Source organism: Lepidochelys kempii, chromosome 1, assembly GCF_965140265.1.
Source record: "Lepidochelys kempii isolate rLepKem1 chromosome 1, rLepKem1.hap2, whole genome shotgun sequence".
NCBI classification, from domain to species: Eukaryota; Metazoa; Chordata; order Testudines; family Cheloniidae; genus Lepidochelys; species Lepidochelys kempii.
The window spans coordinates 243,202,985-243,223,680 of NC_133256.1; the positions used below are offsets into that span (position 1 = coordinate 243,202,985).

At 42.2% G+C, this 20,696-nt stretch overlaps 1 protein-coding gene across 5 annotated transcripts in view; it reads right to left on the reverse strand.

Annotated features, from left to right (window-relative positions):
• DENND5B (DENN domain containing 5B) overlaps window positions 1–20,696 on the reverse strand; it is a 161,585-nt gene that overhangs the window by 79,590 nt on the left and 61,299 nt on the right. For 4 of the 5 annotated variants that reach the window (XM_073321415.1, XM_073321452.1, XM_073321442.1 and 1 more), the window contains exons 2-3: window positions 18,351–18,416; window positions 4,423–4,532 (exon numbers count right to left, since the gene is read on the reverse strand). In XM_073321415.1, the coding sequence (XP_073177516.1) occupies window positions 4,423–4,532; window positions 18,351–18,416 (176 nt within the window). The remainder of the gene's footprint in view (window positions 1–4,422; window positions 4,533–18,350; window positions 18,417–20,696) is intronic. The other variant, XM_073321423.1, reaches the window with a different exon arrangement.

A 20,696-nucleotide genomic window follows, 5' to 3' on the forward strand; every position in this document is an offset into this window, starting at 1 on the left:
TAATATTTGAATGCAAGTAATGTCTTTACTATTCAATACAGCAGTGTTTCCCAAACTTGGGACGCAGCTTGTTCAGGGAAAGCCCCTGGCGGGCCAAGCCCTGCCGCATCCGCAGGTTCGGCCCATCGCGGCTCCCACTGACTGCGGTTCGCCACTGCAGGCCTGCGCCACTTCCTGCAGCCCCCATTGGCCTGCAGCGGCAAACCGCAGCCAGTGGGAGCCGCGATGGGCCGAACCTGCGGATGCGGCAGGGCCCGGCCCGCCAGGGGCTTTCCCTGAACAAGTTGTGTCCCAAGTTTGGGAAACACTGCAACATAGGAAAGGAAACTTGATCTAAAGACAGAATGGTATAGTTTGAGTTTTTTGCTTTTGTTTTGTTAGATGATTTTCATAAAGAATTTGTAATTCCTTAAGCATATAGCAATAACAGAATACTTTCAGATTAACCTTCAAAGACTTGTGCATTTTCTCCTCCAAGGAAATTGCCTTTGCAGCTTATATAAAGCAGACGGAGGCAAAGGATGACAAAACAAAAGGAGAGATCAAGAAGGCCGATAATTGGCTCAAGTGATTAGGAGGAGGAAAAAATATTACTTTAAGTGACATTTTAGATCAAAATAATGATAAAGGTTTTCAAGGGATAAGGTGAAAGCGGGTATTCCTACTATTTGTAAATATTGCTGCTTTTGTCAGAACATATGTGTGGTAAATATGCTCTGAAATGACTTTTTCCCCCCAGAAGATTTTGTTTCATACAATTATTTTGTTTTAACCAGGCTCCTATAAGGAGACAGAATAAAAATTATGTAGGCGGATACAATTTTTGTACGCTAATACCATCACAGCTTTCTCATGAATACCCATTATATTCTGAAAATATTTTTCATTGCATCTTCTTGCATGTTTTGCTTACTCAGAGATGAACATTAACAACCTCTCCTGTAAACTGGCTGGCAGAAGTGGCCTATGCAGTAGCTTAGGTATTACCACATTAAACTGTCCTGCCTCCTTCAATCTAATGCAGATGCAAGATATTGCATAGACCTACTGTAACTACTGCACTGTTCCCATTGCTGTGCATTTAGGAGCTGAGCTGATATTGAAATCTACATACAGTATGCAAGATGTCTAATATAGCATCATCAGTCTCATATCTGTCTGTATCTGCTTAGTATTAACAGTGATAGTTGCTACCATGGTATTAGTGTTGACAACTACTGTGATTTTATCATGCATCTTGCACACTTGGTTTTTGTTTTTTTTTAAAACCCCAGCACCTGGAAACAGCTCAAGCTGATCCCCAGAGTACCAGCAGGCGGCGCCAGGACAACGGTGAGTGGTGCGCCCTGTGACAAGATGCCATTAAGAATTCTCACATTCTATTGGCTGCAACACTCCTACCTTACAGCCTTTTACAATCCTTTAGGAAGGATTCCTCCCCTCCACTTGGCTGACATATGCCATTTCACTATATTTCTCTACCTTTATCAAGAATTTGCTTCTTACTTTTTCTAAATAAAATATTTGCATGTAGTCCATCTGGAAAGCCAGTTACAACGGGGTCCATCTAGCCCAGTATCCGGTCTTCTGACAGTGGCCAATACCAGAGCTTCAGGGAGAGTGAGCAGAACAGGGTAATTCAAGTGATCCACCTGTATTCCCCACCCAGTTTCTGGCAGAGGTTTAGGGTCTCTCTCGGCATGGGGTTACATCCCTGACCATCTTGGCTAATAGCTATTGATGGACCCATCCTCCATGAATTTATCCAGTTCTTTTTTGAACCCAGTTATACTTTTGCCATGGGATGTTGTGATGCCAATGAGCTCCACAGGTTAATTGTACGCTGAGAGAAAAAGTACTCTTGTTTTTATTAAACTTCATGCCTGTTAATTGCATCAGGTGACCGCTGGTTTTTGTGAAAGTGCAAACAATTTTCTACTCACTTTTTTTCACACCATTCATGATTTTATAGACCTCTATCATACCCCCTCCTCCCAGGCATTTCTTTTCTAAGCTGAACTGCACCTCACTTTTTAATCTCTCTTGGGCAACCAGAGCCGGACACAGTATTCGAGGTGTGGGTGAACCATGGATTCATTAAGTGGCATTACATTTCCTCTCATTTCTACCCCTTTCCTAACGCTTCCCAACGTTCCACTAGCCCTTCTGAAGCCGCACATTCAGCTGAAGTTTCTAGAGAACCGAGTGTCGTTTAAGACACGTGAATTTGTAGCCTCACTCGTGGGTTTTGAATGGCTGGCGTTGGCAATACTGCTACCACGGTACTCATACGTTAAGTTACTTTCCAAAAGACAGGGAGGAGGTATGGGAGGAAGCAAATAAAGGAATGCACAATTGCTGCTACTAGTAGCATTCCAGAAGCTAAACTTTAGCAGGCACAAACAATACCAGTAGGGAACAATAAAAGAGTTAATTATACACATCTCTTCAGGATACTGCTTGACAGATTCTGACTTTCCAACATCCAGCCTCACAGAGCCCAAGTTACAGCCATTTTCTGCCACCCTACAACCCATCTATAAAAAGGTAAACTGACATTTGATGGCAACTTAATTCACCACAATTACTCTTAACAGTAAAGTACTCTTATTTCCTAAGGGTTGTCCCCTGATCTCTCTAGGTTTTTATGGTAACGTGTTTTGAGGGAGAACATGTTCTTACTGTTCATCTTCCCTACTCCTTGAGTACTCTGCAGGAAAGTTACAGACTATGACACACTATAGGCTAAGTATGCTTGAAAGAGTTTACAGAAGCAGGGGTTGCCTTATAGATTGTGCCTATTTTTAAAACAGAAGGAAGCATCTTTTCACAGGAAAGCTTGCTTCAAATAAAAACAAACTGTTAGTTCTTATCAAAGCCCATTTCTATATGAAGTCTTTACCAACAGAATCTTACAGAGCTTTGATCACCGTGGAGAGGTCCTTGGAGTACCAAATTATTTGGGGAATTTTCAATGATCCCTCTTAATCTTGAGATAGTCTCAAGAAAAAATGAACGTTGAATGTTGACTTGAATCTTATTTCTATCCCTTTCCTAATGGTTCCCAACGTTCTGTTAGCCATTTTGAGGCTGCACACTGAGCTGAAGCTTCCAAAGAATTAGGCACAATGGACTCCAAGATCTATTTTTTGAGTGGTAACAGCTAATATAGAACTCACTGTTTTGTATATATAGTTCGGACTATTTTTTACAGTGTGCATTGCTTTGCACTTATCAATGTTGAATTTCATCTGCCACTTTGTTGCCCAGTTTTGTGAGATCCCTTTGTAACTCCTTGCAGTCAGCTTTGGACTTACTATCTTGAATAATTTTGTATCATCTATAAAAACTTTTCCACTTCACTGTTTACCCATTTTCCAGATAATTTATGATTATGTTGGACAGCACTGGTCCCAGTACAGATCTTTGGGGGACCCTAATATTTACCTTTTTCCATTGTGAAATCTGATCACTTATTCCTACCCTTTGTTTTCTCTTTTAACCTGTTACTGATCCATGAGAGGACGTTCCCCGTTATCCCATGACTACTTAGTTTTCTTAGGAGTCTTTGGTGAGGGTCCTTGTCTAAGGCTTTCCAGAAATCCAAGTACACTATCACCCTCGTTCACATGTTTGTTGACCCCCTCAAAGAATGCTAATAGATTGGTGAGGCATGATTTTCCTTTACAAAAGCAGTGTTGACTCTTCCCCAAAAAATCATGTTTATTTAGGTGTTTGATAATTCTGTTCTTTACTACAGTTTCTACCAATTTGCCTGATACTGAAGTTAGGCTTACCAGTCTCCAGATTGCCTCTGGAGCCCTTTTTAAAAATTGATGTTACATTAGCTACTTTCCAGTCATCAGATACAGAGGGTTATTTCAGCAACAAGTTACATAGGACAGTTAGGGGGTTCTACAATTTCATATTTGAGTTCCTTCAGAATCCTTGGGGGAATACCATCTGGTCCTGGTGACTTATTACTGTTTAATGTATCCATTTGTTCTAAACTTCTTCTGTTGACACATCAGTGTTGGTAACAAATCTGAAGTACTGTGCATCGTCAAAGCTATTCTTTTGGGATGTCTCCCCAACATCCTCTGCAGTGAAGACCAATGCAAAACACACCCCCCCCCCCATCCCCCATTTAGCTTCTCTTCCATGGCCTTGACTTCCTTAAGTGCTCCTTTAGCACCTTTGTCATGTACGGGCCCCACTGCCTGTTTGGCAGGCTTCTTGCTTCTGAAGTACTTAAAAAATTCTGACTATTAGTTTTTGCATCTTTAGCAAGTTACTTCTCAAACTCTTGGTTGCCCAGCATTCTCCATATTATCTGTGCTGTTTTAACAAATGAGAGGACTGTTCCAGAGTTAAATATAGTCATCAGGAAACAGAGGTTGTGAAGAAAGTCAGCATACATACCATGTTCACTGCATCTTGATCAAAGGGGTTCCACTCTATATTCTGAGGATAGTGTGCCAGAACTTTGGACTTGAAAGTTCTTCTTAAGGGGCTCTGGTCAAAGTTCTCTCCTGGAAGAGATTAGGAAGCAACAGCTTGTCAGAAATAAAGTCATTTCAAGATAACTTGTCTGTGCCATTTTATTTTGCAATTGAATGATCACAGTTATGGAAAAAGTAGAGTGTATATTCATTTTAATAGGCTCACTTCTTTAAGAGAAGCAGAAGAGATTTTGAATGGGAGACTCAAACCTTACCTTCATTATCTTGGATCAAGACTTGTATTACAAGAAAAAAAATAGCACATTCAAACATAATACATAACTCAGTATTTATTGCCTTGAATTCAAATTGTATTAGAGTTTTTAGAATTACTAACTGAGTTTGTTGAAGAAAAACCTCAAGACAGCTGAACCTACAATCTTTTACAGCTATTTTAGTAAGACCTGACAGTTATTACTAAAGCACTTAAAAAAACAATTCACTTGAGTTCCTCTTGCTATTGAGAAAAGTGTGTGCACCTTAAGGCTATTAAAATGACTCAGGGATTGATTTAAAGGATTTTTCCTACCAACACACAAGTGACACGAAGATCAAGCCTTTATTTCCTACATGTCGAACTTCAGAGTGACAGATTTTGCTATAGTTTCCATACGTATCAATATCAAAATTGAAGTTAAACCTCTAGTAAATTAGTAAAATCTAGCCAAATTAACAGACTACAAATAAAATAAGTGTCATGCCGTAGTTGCCAGTGGAGTTATAGCAGAGCATCAGGGAAAGCTATTGTGTAAGCAACAAAATTCCATCTAAATAAGATTTGTTTAGATCTATGAATTACAGTTCCAGGAGAGCTCTCTCAAACTCGACATCAGGTCAAAGGTCTAATGCCACAAACTCCCTTCTTCCTGAATCAAAAAAGATTAATTCATTACAGAAGTATGGTTAATATACCTGTAGTCAGATAATTAACCAATCAAACAAATTAAGAAAATGATTGAGGAAATTAGCACTAATTTCCCAGATGAAATTTTCAACTCTTCCAAAGCGTTTCTCATTTTTAGCCCTAGCTCTTGAAGATTTTAAAAGTTAAAAGCCTAAAAAGTTGAGCTCCTAAATCCATATTTTGGCACGTAACTGATTTTCAGAAAGTCCCACATGACATTCCCAGAAAGCAAACTAGGGAAATATGATCTTGACAAAATTACTATAAAGTGAGTACACAACTGGTTGAAAGATTACTTAAAAAAGTAGTTATCAATGGTTCGCTGTTAACCTGGGAGGTCACATCTAGTGATATTTTACAAGGCTCAGTCCTGGGTTTGGTACTATTCAATATTTTCATTAAATGACTTGGATAATGGAGTAGAGTATGTTCATAAAATTTGCAGATGGCACCAAGTTGGGAGGGGTTGCAAGCACCGTGGAGGACAGGATTAGAATTCAAAATGACTGACAAACTGGAGAATTAGTCTGAATTCAAGAAGATGCACTTGTCTTTATTGAATGCCAAAGTACTTCACTTTGGAAGGAAAAAAAAAAAATCAAATGCACAACTACAAAATGGGAAATAACTGGCTAGGTCTGGGTCGGCAACCTTTGGCACCCAGCCCGTCAGGGTAAAGCCCTGGTGGGCCGGGCTGATTTGTTTATCTGGAGCGTCCGCAGCTTCCACTGGCTGCAGTTCGCTGTTCCCGGCCAATGGGAGCTGTGGGAAGCAGTGGCTAGCACACCACTCTGCCTGCACCACTTCCCGCAGCTCCCATTAGCCAGGAACGGTGAACCGTGGCCAGTGGGAGCAGCAGGGCTCCGTGCCTGTGGAAGCTCCAGATAAACAAACTGGCCCGACCTGCCAGCGGCTTTACCCTGACAGGCTGGGTGCCAAAGGTTGCCAACCCCTAGGCTAGGTGGTAGTACTGCTGAAAAGGATCTGGGGGTTATAGTGGATCACAAACTGAATGTGTGTCAACAATGTGATGCCATTGTGAAAAAGGTTAATATCATTCTGGGGTGTATTAACAGGGATATCACATGTAAGACAAGAGGTAGTTGTCCTGCTCTACTCGCCACTGGTGAGACCTCAGCGGGAATACTGTGACCAATTCTGGATAGGTGTGGATAAACTGGAGACAGCCCAGAGGGGAGCAACAAAAATTATAAAAACCATTTCAAAAACCTGACCTACGAAAAAAAGGTTAAAAAAACTGGACACATTTAGTTTGAGAAAAGACGACTGAGGAGGAACCTGATAAACAGTCTTCAAATATGTTAAGGGCTATTATAAAGAAGACAGTGATCAGTTGTTCTGTGTCCCCTGAAGGCAGGACAACAAGTAATAGGTTTATAATCTGCAGCAAGCAAGATTTAGGTTATATACTAGGAAAAGCTTTCTAATTATAAAGAACTGTTAAGTCCTCGAATACATTTCCAAGGGAGGTTGTGGAATCCCCATTATTGGACGTTTTTAAGAACAGGTTTGACAAACACCTGTCAGGGATGGTCTAGCTTTATTTGGTCCTGCCTCAGCACAAGGGGCTGGATTTGATGGCTTCTCAAGGTTCCTTCCAGCCCTACATTTCTAGGATTCTATGAACATTCAACATTTGATATTGAGGTAAATATTTTATTTAATCTCTTATCTGGGAGACAAGGGCTGAAAGAAAAATGAAAAAAGTATAGGTTTTTAAGTTGTTTAAATTCCAAAGCCTTCAAAAACAGACTCATCTTGAAGTTTTTCAATATTTTCAAAATATTTATCGAAAATATCAAAAAGTTACTGAAAGTTAAATGTTTTGTTTCACAAAAACCTGTTTTTGTAAGTTTGTTTTTAAATATGGGGGGAAATGCACAGTATGTTTTTCCATAAAAAAAGTTTGGTTTTGGAAAAATGTAAATTTTTTGGACGAAAATTTTTTTTTAATTTCAGCCAGCTCTACTGGAGACTATCTATTCCTACAAGAGCAATGAAAACACGGAGTTACTTACTTTCACTTAGACTTTTCCAAAGGCATTGTGGACTGTGATAGTATAATCTAGATTTAAGACTTGGGTGCTCAAATTCATTATCAGAGAGGATGAGATGTTACCCAGGTAAAAGATTCCCATGAACAGCTAAAGAGTTACATTCAGCTCAAAGCTTTCTGGCACAACAATAATCAGGTCTGCACCCTGTACACCTTGAGGCATATAATCTGTATGAACACTCTCCCCACCTCCCAAATAAACTCCATTTGGTCCTTTGCAATCAATGCACTATGAAGCAGCAGAGTGCACATTTTCCAAGGTATACTTGACAACCAGTATTTGTCCTGGGATATTTTGACATTCAGAGAACTATTTACATAAAGCGATTCTCTGAAGATAGGTATTTAAGGGTATGTATACACTATGAAATTAGGTGAATCTTACAGAAGTCGATTTTTAGAAATTTTACACAGTCTATTGCGTATGTCCACACTAAGCGCATTAAATCAATGGAGTGGATCCTCACTACCATGGCTAGCATCGACTTGCAGAGTGGTGCACTGTGGGTAGCTATCCCACAGTTCCAGCAGTCTCTGCCACCCACTGGAATTCTGGGTTAAGCTCCCAATGCCTGATGGGGCAAAAACATTATAGTGGGTGGTTTTGGGTAGATGTCATCAGTTGCCCCTCCCTCCATGAAAGCAACAGCAGACAATCATTTTGTGCCTTTTTTCCGTGCGGGCACCATACTACTTTCAGCAGATGGTGTAGTAGGACTGCTAACGTCGTCATCCATCGCTTTTGCTGCAACTCTGTTCTGCTGCTATTGTCTCAATAGCAAATTTTTCCATGTGGTCTGTCATGAGCTCCCGGGTACATGTGTTCCTCCGCGGGAAATGTGTGCGGTGCTAACCGTCGTCCTCCACTGCTTCTGCTGCAACTCCGCTCTCCTGAATCCACCTTGCAGGTCCTCTCGTCGTTCTCTATAAATATCTGTTTTCGTGGCATCTGTCATCAGCCACTGCTACCGCTGCAACTCTGCTCTCCTGCAGACGCAATATCACGGCAAGCATGGAGCCCACTCAGATCACCGCAGCAGTTATGAGCATTGTAAACACCTCGTGCATTATCCTGCAGTATGTGCAGAACCAGAACCTGCAAAAGCAGGCGAGGAGGTGACGGCAGCATGGTGATGAGAGTGATGAGGACATGGACAAAGACTTCTCTCAAAGTACAGGCCCCGGCAATTTGGACATCCTGGCGGCAATGGGGCAGGTTCATGCTGTGGAATGCCAATCCTGGACCCGGGAAACAAGCACAGACTGGTGGGCCTGCATAGTGTTGCGGGTCTGGGATAATTCCCAGTGGCTGCGAAACTTTCGCATGCGTAAGGGCACTTTCATGGAACTTTGTGACTTGCTTTCCCCTGCCCTGAAGCGCATGAATACCAAGATGAGAGCAGCCCTCACAGTTCACAAACAAGTGGCGATAGCCCTCTGGAAGCTTGCAATGCCAGACAGCTACCGGTCAGTTGGGAATCAATTTGGAGTGGGCAAATCTACTGTGGAGGCTGCTGTGATCCATGTAGCCAACGCAATCATTGAGCTGCTGCTATCAAGGGTAGTGACTCTGGAAAACATGCAGGTCATAGTGGATGGCTTTGCTGCAATGGGATTCCCTAACTGTGGCGGGGTGATAGACGGAACGCATATCCCTGTCTTGGGACCAGACCACCTTGGCAGCCAGTATGTAAACCGCAAGGGTACTTTTCAATGGTGCTACAAGCAGTGGTGGATCACAAGGGACGTTTCACCAACATCAACATGGGATGGCCGGGAAAGGTACATGATGCTCGCGTCTTCAGGAACTCTGGTCTGTTTGAACGGCTGCAGGAAGGGATTTACTTCCCAGACCAGAAAATAACTGTTGGGGATGTTGAAATACCTATAGTGATCCTTGGGGACCCAGCCTACCCCTTAATGCCCTGGCTCATGAAGCCGTACACAGGCACCCTGGACAGTAGTCAGGAGCTGTTCAACTATAGGCTGAGCAAGTGCAGACTGGTGGTGGAGTGTGCATTTGGACATTTAAAGGGTCGCTGGCACAGTTTACAGACTTGGTTAGACCTCAGCGAAACCAACATTCCCATTGCTGCTTGCTGGGTGCTCCACAATCTTTGAGAGAGTAAAGGGGAGATGTTTATGGTGGGGTGGGAGGTTGAGGCAAATCACCTGGCCGCTGATTACACGCAGCCCCTTCGATCACCGCTTGCAGGGGCAATAAAGTCATTGTTGTTTCAAAACCATGCATTCTTTATTAATTCCTGGGAGCCTGGGAGGGGTGGGGGAGGAAGGAAGCACTGGGTGGGGTGGTGGATGAGGGGAGGAGGGAAGGACAAGGCCACACTGCACTTCAAAACTTATTGAATGCCAGCCTTCTGTTGCTTGGGCAGTCCTCTGGGGTGGAGTGGTTGGGTGCCCGGAGGGCCCCCACCCCGCGTTCTTGGGCATCTGGGTGAGGAGGCTATGGAACTTGGGGAGGAGGGTGCGTGGTTACACAGAGGCTGCAGCAGTGGTCTGTGCTCCTGCTGCCTTTCATGCAGCTTCACCAGACGCCAGAGCATATCAGTTTGATCCCCCAGTAGCCTCAGCATTGCATCCTGCCTCCTCTCATCATGCTGCCACCACCTCTCATCTTGCTCGTCCGTCCTGTCCTCGTGTTCATTTTCTGCTTTCCTGGACTTTGCAATTGTCTGCCTCCACACATTCTGCTGAGCTCTTTCAATGCGGGAGGACTGCATGAGCTCAGAGAGCACTTCATCATGAGTGCGGTTTTTTCGCTTTCTTATCTGCGCTAGCCTCTGGGACGGAGATGATAGGGGGAGCGTTAAAACAATTACAGCTGCGGGAGGGGAAAAAAGAGAGAGTAGTATTTAAAAAAAAAAAAAAAAAAGACATTTTAGAGAACAATGGGTAGACTTTCACAGTGAACCAAGCTGTTAACATTACATAGCACGTGTGCTTTCGGTATAAGGTCGCATTTTGCCTCTTATATGGAGGGCCTGCCAGTTTGGTTCTGGGCTGGGCAACAGAATTCAGTTTGCAGGCAGCCACGGTAAGCCACAGTCTTTCGGCTTCTTCAATCTTTATAACATGTCAGAATGGTTTCAGACAGCAGTGCCCTCCTTTCCCATACCAAGCACCCATTGGGTTGGCCATTTAAAAGGAAGGGCTGCGGTTTTCAGATTAACGTGCAGCACAAACCCAACTAATGCCCGCCCCTACTCCCCACCCAATTCTCTGGGATGATCGCTTCACCTCTTCCTCCCACTGCATGACTAGTATCAGGGAAGATCCCTGCCAGCCAAATGCGAACAGCTCAGTGTGAATGGGCCCCTCCCACTGCACAGCTAAAAGCGGGGATGATTTCTTTTCAGCCAGAGGCAAACAGCCCAGCAGGAATGGCCACCTCTGAATGTCCCCTTAACAGTGTCCCTGGAGGATTTCCACTCTATCCTCAGACACGTTAACAGACTTTTCCAGTAGCTGTACTGACCACGAATGCATCCAAGTCTTCAGGGCAAATTAATCATTAAACACGCTTGCTTTTAAACCATGTATAGTATTTTAAAAGGTACACTCACCAGAGGTGCCTTCTCCAGCTTCATGGTCCAGGAGCCCGCCTTGGAAGGGTTGGGAGGGTATTGGCTCCAGGGTGATAAACAGCTCCTGGCTGTTGGAGAATTTTCTCCGCTTGCCTGTTGTGCACTATCCTCCTCCTCTTCCTTGTCCCCAAAATCCTCATCCCTATTGCGTGAGACTCCCCCCTTGCAGGTGCCCACGGACAGGGGTGGGGTAGTGGTAGGGACAACCCCTACAATTACATGCAGCTCACCATAGAAGTGGCATATCTGGGGCTCTGACCTGGAGTGGCCGTTTGCCTCTTTGGTTTTTTGGTTGGCTTGCCTGAGCTCCTTAATTTTCACGTGGCACTGCTCCAAGTCCCTGTTCTAGCCTCTGTCCATCATGCCCTTGGATATTTTTTCAAATGTATTGGCATTTCATCTTTTGGAACGGAGTTCTGATAGCACGGATTCGTCTCCCCATACAGCGATCAGATCCAGTACCTCCCGTTTGGTCCACGCTGGAGCTCTTTTGTGATTCTGGGACCACACGGTCACCTGTGCTATGAGCTCTGCACAGTTACCTCTGCTGAGGAGTTTGCCGCACTGGCCAATTTCGAAATGAAATTCAAAAGTTCCCAGTGCTTTTCCTGTGTACCTGGCTAGTGCATCTGAGTTGAAAGTGCTGTCCAGAGCGGTCACAATGGAGCACTCTGGGATGGCTCAGAGGCTCTGTCAATACCGTCAAATTGCATCCACACGACCCCAAATTCGACCCGGTGATGTCAATTTCAGCGCTAATCCCCTCACCAGGGAGGAGTACGGAAATAGATTTTAAGAGCCCTTTAAGTTGACAAAAATGGCTTCGTCGTGCAGACGGGTGCAGGGTTAAATAGATCTAATGCTGCTAAATTTGACCTAAACTCGTAGTGTAGACCAGAGCTAAGATTCATACTAAGGAGCCTCTCTCAGACTAAGAGAAATTTAATTAACAAAAAGAATAAGGGTACAAGGAACCTTTAAGATGGATCAAGGAAAGAAACATGTTTAAATAATTAAGACAGCCCATACATGAATCTCCAGAACAGAACTGGGGTTAAAATATTAACTACTTAATGACCTATCTTAAAACAATGGTGTAGAATCAGCTTAAAGAAATAATGTTAAAAGGGAAAGTAGCTAAAAATTATACATATAATAAAAAGCTCTTCCAACATGCAGCATTCGAGGTGTAAGTTATATGTCAAGACAGGATTCTAGATTGCAAAGCAGCCACTTAAAATTTTTGCAGATTTGATGAAACTGGCCCAAGGGTGGCTGCCAACTCTCAAATAGCTCTGCCGCCACTCAACCACTTCGCATGGGCAGAGGCAGCTGTTCTGCATTTGCCTCACACTGGCGGCACAAAAGGAACAAACACCTAGCTTGAAATCCCTCCAACATGGGGGATTTCCAGCAAATAGAGTTGGCATAGCCAGCTCCTACAACTCCCTCTCCCCCCACCCTTGACACAGTGACTTCTCAGGGAAAGCAATGGGAGTGGTCCCAGGGGATAGGCAGAGAATCATGGAGTCATAATTGGCTCATGGAGAGGGGAAGGGCTGTCAGAGTGATTTTAAAAATGTGGATTAGCATTATTCCACAGAAAGTTCCCATTTCTAAGAGTGTGCCAGAGACAAATGGCATTTCTAGTACACTCAGAGTGGCATCTAAGTACCCTGAGTAGTTAATCAGTACTGCTCTATTATTTTCATTAGCACTTTCAAGGCAAACAAAATTGACTGTTTGCCATGAAAAACAAGATCTCCAATGAAAAATGTGAAATTAAGGTTTTCACCTGAGTTTTTGTTTTGCATTTACTGCACTTGTGTACAAAAAGCCTTAGAAGATGTAAGTGTGACAGATGAAGCAGTCAAATTTACAGGTGAGGAAAGAGTTCTGGAGGTAGGTTGTGATGGCTGTTGACTGGAGCCAGGTAGTCTGCCATTGGGCTCTCATTATTGCATCCGATGAAGTGAGCTGTAGCTCACGAAAGCTTATGCTCAAATAAATTGGTTAGTCTCTAAGGTGTCACAAGTACTCCTTTTCTTTTTGCGAGATTTAGTAGTATATTTGACAGTAACTACTTGAGAATGAAAAATGTACTTTTTTTACATCTGTAGCCACTTGTAGGTCCCTTCATCCCATCTGTCCAATGCACTAAATACCTCCAGCAGAGGTGATGCTGCATCTAGCCACATAGCTTCATTTCATCAGACAGACAAGAATGAAGAGCAAGTGAAAGATGGGGAAAATATACAAAGAAACTAACTCCTGGAAAAATGTCTCCATTCAGAAACAGAAAAGAACCAGAGAGGAAACATCGCTAGCAGAATAACTAATCCAGGGAGCAGAGTGTCATAGGAACCTTAAGCAAACCTGGAGTTTAGTCCTAATCTGTAGATATCTTGTATTTAAGCTTTCAGTTCACTGATAAGGAATGGACTCCCACATGGTCAGCATTTGGCTATGCCTATTGAAAGGAAGGCACCCACTCCTATTGGGCCGTAACCAGGACGGGATGAGTAGCGCAGCTGCTCAGGGTGCAAAGTTGCAGGGGCGGGAAAATGGGGCGGAAAAAAATGATGGGGGAAAAAATAGGGAGGGACGCAAATACGTTTGCTTGGCCCGGGTGCTAAAATACCCAGTTACGATGCTGCATTGGGTCATCTTGTTAGTCCTGATAAGGTATATGGAGGACAGAGCCACAGCAGTTTTCCACAAGCAGAAGTCTGTTTTACAACTTCCTGTTGCATTAAGTTCCAGCTGAAAGAAACTTTTGGGTTTACAAGTAGCAGTAATACTTGGAGGAAACTAGTTATGAATATGGAAACTTATTTAGTTGTATAAATCTGTGGTAACAACAACTAGCAATCCTACTGAACTGGGATTTCCAAATGATTCAGAAGATACAGACCATATTATGCCAATTTAATAAAAAAAATTTGGACATGATTTTCAGAGGTACTGGATGTTTATAGTTCCCACTGACTCAAAATGGGAGCTACTGGTCTATAGCACCTCAAAGATCAGTCCCTGTATCTTTTGAGAAAGTTGTCTAACATTTAATAGAGTGTTTCCTGTAGTAGTCATCAATGAAAGAGTATAAAACGTTTTTATAAAGGAAATTTGCCACAAGTAGAATGAATTAGAGACTTTTGAGCCATTGATTGAGTGAGCCTTTAGAAGATGGGGATGAAAATATGTGAATAAGGGAAGCCACATTAAACTGATACTCACACAATTTATTAACACAGCCAGGATCAGATTACTTTTTCCTCACATAGTCCTGATATCTGCCAGCTTCAGCCCATTCTCTGCACTGTGACAGTGTTTCCCTGATCTGTGCTACAGAAAGTGTCCGTTTTAATATCCATTGTATCTTGCAGAACCATATATTTAAATTCCTTGGATTCCGAGTAGTAACTCGGAAGCATCCTCAAAAGGCTATTGGATCTGTCACTTACAAGAAAAGGCCACACATGGCTAACCATATCAACAGAGCCAGAGCTGGATTTATCTCCAGAAGATACACCACCTCCCAATTCTGTAGCTAAGAGGTTTATGTTAATTAACGATTGATACATTGACATCTGCCAGTCCTGGAACAAAGAGCAATACACAGCTCTTCTGAAGCACCTTGTACCTAATTTTATCAAGACATTTTACAGGTAGAAGGCTTCCTGTGTGTCTATTTATCTACTTAAAGGTATCTGACACATACAGTATGTAGTGTAATACTCATTTCCCTCAGGCACTCCCTACTCGACAGATCTGAGCTCTGGTCCTTATCCAATTGACCCAGCTTTTATTGTAGAGGCACCTAGCGTCACCATCAAATCCTATTCTGGCCAACGCTTACAGCGGCACTGATTGAGTCCAAAACTGCAACATTCAACACCTCAGCTGGCAAGAGCCACACTAGGACCTTCATTGAAGGTGGAGGGTATGATCGCAGAATGCTCCTCCTTCAAAAAGCCAGAACACCACATATTCTTTCCTTCTCTGGTGGTAAAAGGTTTACCAAGCCACCATCACCACCCAACAAATGGGAACAAATATAGCTATCAATTTTATTTCAGAAATAACCAAGAGATTCTGTCATTGAGGATTTGCATGAACTTCTGAAGGACTCAACAGCAAAAATGAACCACAGGGTTTTTTTGTTTTTTGGTTGTTGTTTTTTTTTTAAGTTCTCCTTTCCACAGTCTGAAGCACACAATGGTCCAACATAATCAGAAGCTAGTGAGAAGGGTAACACTAATTTGCCTCTGTCCAAACCAAGTGGATCATGAAAGCTCAGGATTTTTTTAACCAGTCTATTCAGGGAGTAGATAGAGTTTACATGTTGATAGTGATGAAGAAGCCTAGCATTTTTGCTGCCAAAACCTGAGCTTCTTGAAGCCATCTGTGTGTATGAAAGCCCAGTTTCTCAAAAAGTCAGTGTCCATAGAAATGTTCAGAAATCGAAGACTTTGAGGCCATATGACCCAGGAAAATGGATGGCACAGATAAAACTTACCTTTATCAAAAAAGTCTGCAATGCCTACAATTTATTAGGATAACGTTTTTGTTTTTTTAAAGCAAAAAAACATACAGTTTTCTTAGCCACGAATTGAAAGACAGAAGGAAGCAGCCAAGAAGCCACACCAAAATCATTTTCATTGACTGATCAATTGCAAGGCAGAGCATAGAACATTGCACCCTCCACAAAAGGCTGTTCTGGGGCACCAGAGAGACTGAACAAGGACATTTATAAGTAACTTCAATTAAGTTGAGGAGGGCACAGCAGAAGCATGTCTGGGATTGTGCCTTCTAATAGAGCTCTTAGTTGTGAGGGTGAAATGTCATCATTTAATCAACCTACAAAAAGGAACTCCCACCCAAATGATATGACAGAATCAGAAAGAATAATCAAATCCACTCTGGAAAGAAAACGGGAAAGATAAGTCACAGCAGGCAGAACCTTCTTGGCAAACATGAAGGGATCAGCATCTGATGAAGTGAGCTGTAGCTCACAAAAGCTTATGTTCAAATAAATTTGTTAGTCTCTAAGGTGCCACAAGTACTCCTTTTCTTTTTGCGAATACAGACTAACACGGCTGTTACTCTGAAACCCATCTGAATACAAATGCTCTTTATGATAGGAACTCCCACCATTGGTGGTATTGGACTGCTGAGTCACACCTAGCATGGAGAGAGACTTTACCTTGACAGTATTTTCAGGCACTAAGTGAATTATGATTTAATCGAATGAGCATGTAAATTTTTTTGGAATCTCTCAGGCGAACATCTCTAAACTGTCATTAGCAGAAGGTACTATATTTGAGCCTGGCTTTTAAAATGGAACCCAGCTTCTTATCACCAGGAGCCAGATACTGATGCTATTAATTGCACAGTATTCCACAACAGATTCCATTTACTTCAAACTCACAGACGAAGGTTAGCAAGGTTAGCCATCTAGCCCTAAATTAAGCCCTTGAACTATTAGGTTAATACATCAGATTAATATTTATAGTATCTCGCATATTTTAATAAATGATAATATGTCCGATTAAGTTCCACTGTAAATGGATACTTAATTCTACTTAGTGATACTTGTATCAGAATTATAATGCTGCAATTTTTAGCTTAAAACAAATAAAATCTTAATTTTTTTCTGCTAAATGTAGTTTAGTTCAGATTTACAAGTGAGGGGCTAGGTGATGAATGCTGCTGCTAAATAAAGCGAAACTGTGTTAATTTAATTTTAGAATGTTAAGTAGACTCCATGAAGCTGTTACATAAAATATTATTGTCCATTTAGGGTGCAGGATAAAATTACTTGGGTGAAAGGCAAAAGGTTTTTAGACTGTCATCCATGATCAGTCTCATTTCTGGAGTGACTGCTCACAAACTAAAACAAGGAGTGTTGGGATTTTAAACAAACACATTTAAATATTAGCTCTCACAGCTAGAGGAGGCATACATAGATGCATATTAAATTGGCAAAGTTCCCTCATTCCACACCCTGTAGCCTGAGGAATTTTAACTGTGTAGTTGATTACAAATTCTGGAACATGACTACTGAAATAAAAATATATTCTAACTCCTTTAGAGAGACCTACTGGAAGCGTGCACAATACTGCACATCATGCTGACAACCTTTGTTAGCTGTTATTTCTCATTAAATTGGTTCAGCATGTCCTAATGATTGTGCTATCTCCCAGTAGAATGAACTTTAGAACCAAAGTCTACTGGACAATTGTATCACATTACATGAGAAGTTAAGTACACAGAATGCTGAACGGAGGGCGGAAGCAGGGAAGAGTAATGCTTGGAAAGGGAGCAACTATGCTGTTAATTGCTGGGTTTTAGAACTGAGCGGATGTAGCTGGAAAACAGTAGTGCATAGCTTCTTAACGTTATATTTAGGGACATGTCATTAACCATTCAATATTCAGGAATACTTATAGGGCACCTCTCCCATCAAATACTCTGGTTACTGTTAGACTATTGCTTTGCAGTTGTTTTAGATGGGGCTACGGCAGACGATAAAGAGTTCTAGAACTAAAATTAAAAATATACAATGAATTTATTCAACAGGATGCCTGTGTGTAGGTGGGGTTGTATATTCAGTGCAACACTTGCTCTCCAATTTTTAATAGAAATACGTAAACATCCTAGTTGAGTGAGTACAAGCGACTCTTTGATAGGGCATCTGACTCTCCACTCTGTCTGGAAAATTTTTAATTGTTAACCTCAAACATGCTATTTCCTGTAATCTAATGAAGCACATTTTTCAATGTAGATCTTAAAAAACAAACAAAAAAACCCAGCAACCCATATGAGCCTCTGTAGTAGGAATTAGTGGGAAAAGACACCACTCAAAAACATTGCTTTATACCTGCATATTAGGCAGAGTTGGAATCTGTGATAAAGTATCTATTGATATAGTAACTTCACATAAAAGAATTGTTTAGATTCTGTCACTAAGCAGACAAAATATACCTAATATATACATGAAAGGATTTCCACCAACTAGACTTCAGGGGAAATTAAGTTTCTCTTCTAAGAGAGAAGCATATCTGCCAAGAGAGCTTTAGGGAAAGAATAAAATTTAAATAGCCATTGATTCAAGTTAAGTTATAGACTAAAGGTGCAATATTTAATTTTGATCCTTAATTTGAGTTGATTCAAGGGAAGTTATAAGATGGAGAATATTTAAAAAAAAAAAAAAAAGGCACAGAGGGCATGGAGTTCTGATTTTTAAACCCCCTTTTTACCTGAGGTTCTGTTTGCAGTATCTGAGCTCTTGACATGGCGATCTGCTTCTAGCCACTGGTATAAGACTATATAACATAACAGAAACAAAAACAAAAAGCATGTATGAACAAACAAAAGATACACAAAACTCAAAAATGTGAAGTAGAAAAAAAATCTTTCCTTCCTAGCCCTTCTCTGAAAGTTTTTACAACATGTCTAACTGAAATGTTCTCTCTCCCAGCAGATGCTTTGTTACCCTTCCATAGAAAACTGTTTGAAAAATATTTAAAGGTAAGTAGCATGTCCCAGGTAAAAAAGATGCAACCCCAGAAATAAAAATCAAGATGAGAACACAGATCATCATGTGTTGGGCACTAGATAAATGAACTGCAGATCAAATCCACAAAACCGAAATATAAATTTGTCTTGTAATTCAGTGCTGTAATGCAATTCAACTGGCTCCAAAAAGTGAATTAAAACAGATTCGCACTACTGCGCTCCTTGTTGGTCAATTGTCTATGGCACCAGGAACTTAAGAGTCCATGAATAGGGCTGCCAGGTGTCCGGTTTTCGATCAGAAAGTCCGCTAAAAGGGGATCTGTGCAGCATTTAGTCAGCACCACTGACCGGACACCAAAAAAGTCTGGTTACCAGAGTAACCACAGTTGCTGCTAGAGGAGGAGGGATCCAGACAGCACGCAGCATTTGAGGAGCAGAGCAGGCAGCTGGGCTCACCGCCCATGAGAGCCCATCCCACCTTCTCAGTGTCCCAGGGCCCCGGCTCTCTCCAGACCCTTGCTCCAGGGACTGAGGTCCCCCAGCCCTGCCCAAAGTGGGCAGGCAGGCAGGCTTTGCATCAGCTCAGCCCAGCCCAGCTCCGCAGGCAGCAGCTGAGTTCTGGGGGTGGGGCGGGGGGGGGGGGGAAGAAGTGAGCAACGGGGGGGAAGGGAGAGGAGTGGAGAGTGAGCAATGGGGGTGGCCTGTAGTGTTCAGTTTTGAAAAATGGGCAAGTTGGCAACCTTATTCATGAATGATCGCTTCTCCTAATTGTCTATCACTTGGAAAGACATTCCTCTGCAGATGACTGAGAGAAGTGCTTTTAATAAAGAGATCTAGAATGGAATTTTTGGTTTTTAGGAGAAAACTTCTTGTTCCTCGGGTTGACAGTGGGTTCTAATTCTCTCCATCAGTTACAGCATACTGGTTACACTTACAACCTGTAAAGCAATGGTTTTCTACTCCAGAAACCTTAAATTATTTCACTCCCAAGTTCTGAGACACCTTAAAAAAAACAAAAAACCCCAACACTTATTTGAATCTAATCATTAAATAGAATAGAGGACTTAAGAAAACCTGTTGCCTGGGGGATTCCTAGGGTCAGACAAAGGAAGAAAAATTAGTTAGGGAGACCACCAGCTAGGAAAAGTGTACGATTCTTTTGCCCACAAGTTCTCCCTCTTTAGTGGCAGAAGAGTCCATTGGGGGGGGGAAGGGGGGGGTTCTTTGCCTCTTCTAAAAACTCAATTATTCCGGGAAGAGCACAAGGAGGCTGTCCAAGTAGACACATAACCACAGTCAGCTCTCACTTATGAAATTCCCAGTGCTCCAAGCTCTCTTAGTTAAATCCAGGATGTCTAATCACTGTACACTAATAAATAACCAGAGTGACTCTACAAGTATCTGCTTTGATTGGCTGCCACCATCAAAACTCCTAACTTAAACAGTTTTTAAAAAAATCATACCCTATGGACATAAGGGAGTTAGGCTCTCAACTACCAACAATTTTAAAACTATCTGCCTTATCTTCAGCAGGAAGAGATAGCAAGAAGAATGGAGATACACAGGATAACGGGGAAAATGGGGCAACCCAATGTGCTGTGGACACATGGATCTAAATCCTGGAGTGTATAACCAAAGTACAAAGATTTATGTAATCAGACGGTTAAGCAGCTACACAAGTTAATAATGTAGCTGAAGTTGATGTACTTAAATCGACTTACTGTGATGAACTGACTGCTGCCACTCCCCCATCGACTCTGCCTGCACCTCTCGTGGCGCTGGAGTACAAGAGTCGATAGGAGAGCGCTTGGGGGTCGATTTATCATGTCTAGACTAGACACGATAAATGGATCCCAGCTGGATCGATCACTGCCCACCGATCCGGTGGGCAGTGAAGATGTACCCTTACAGGCAGCATCTGGACACAAATCTTTAGTCTGTCCCATTAAAAGGCCAACAACAAAAAAGTGCTGCTCTTTTATCCTTTGAGGTACCCCTATGCTTAAGCTTGTGAGCATTCTGAATCCTTGAAGCCACAAAAAGAATAAGCATCTGTACTAGCTTGAAAAGCAGAGTTTGAGTGATAG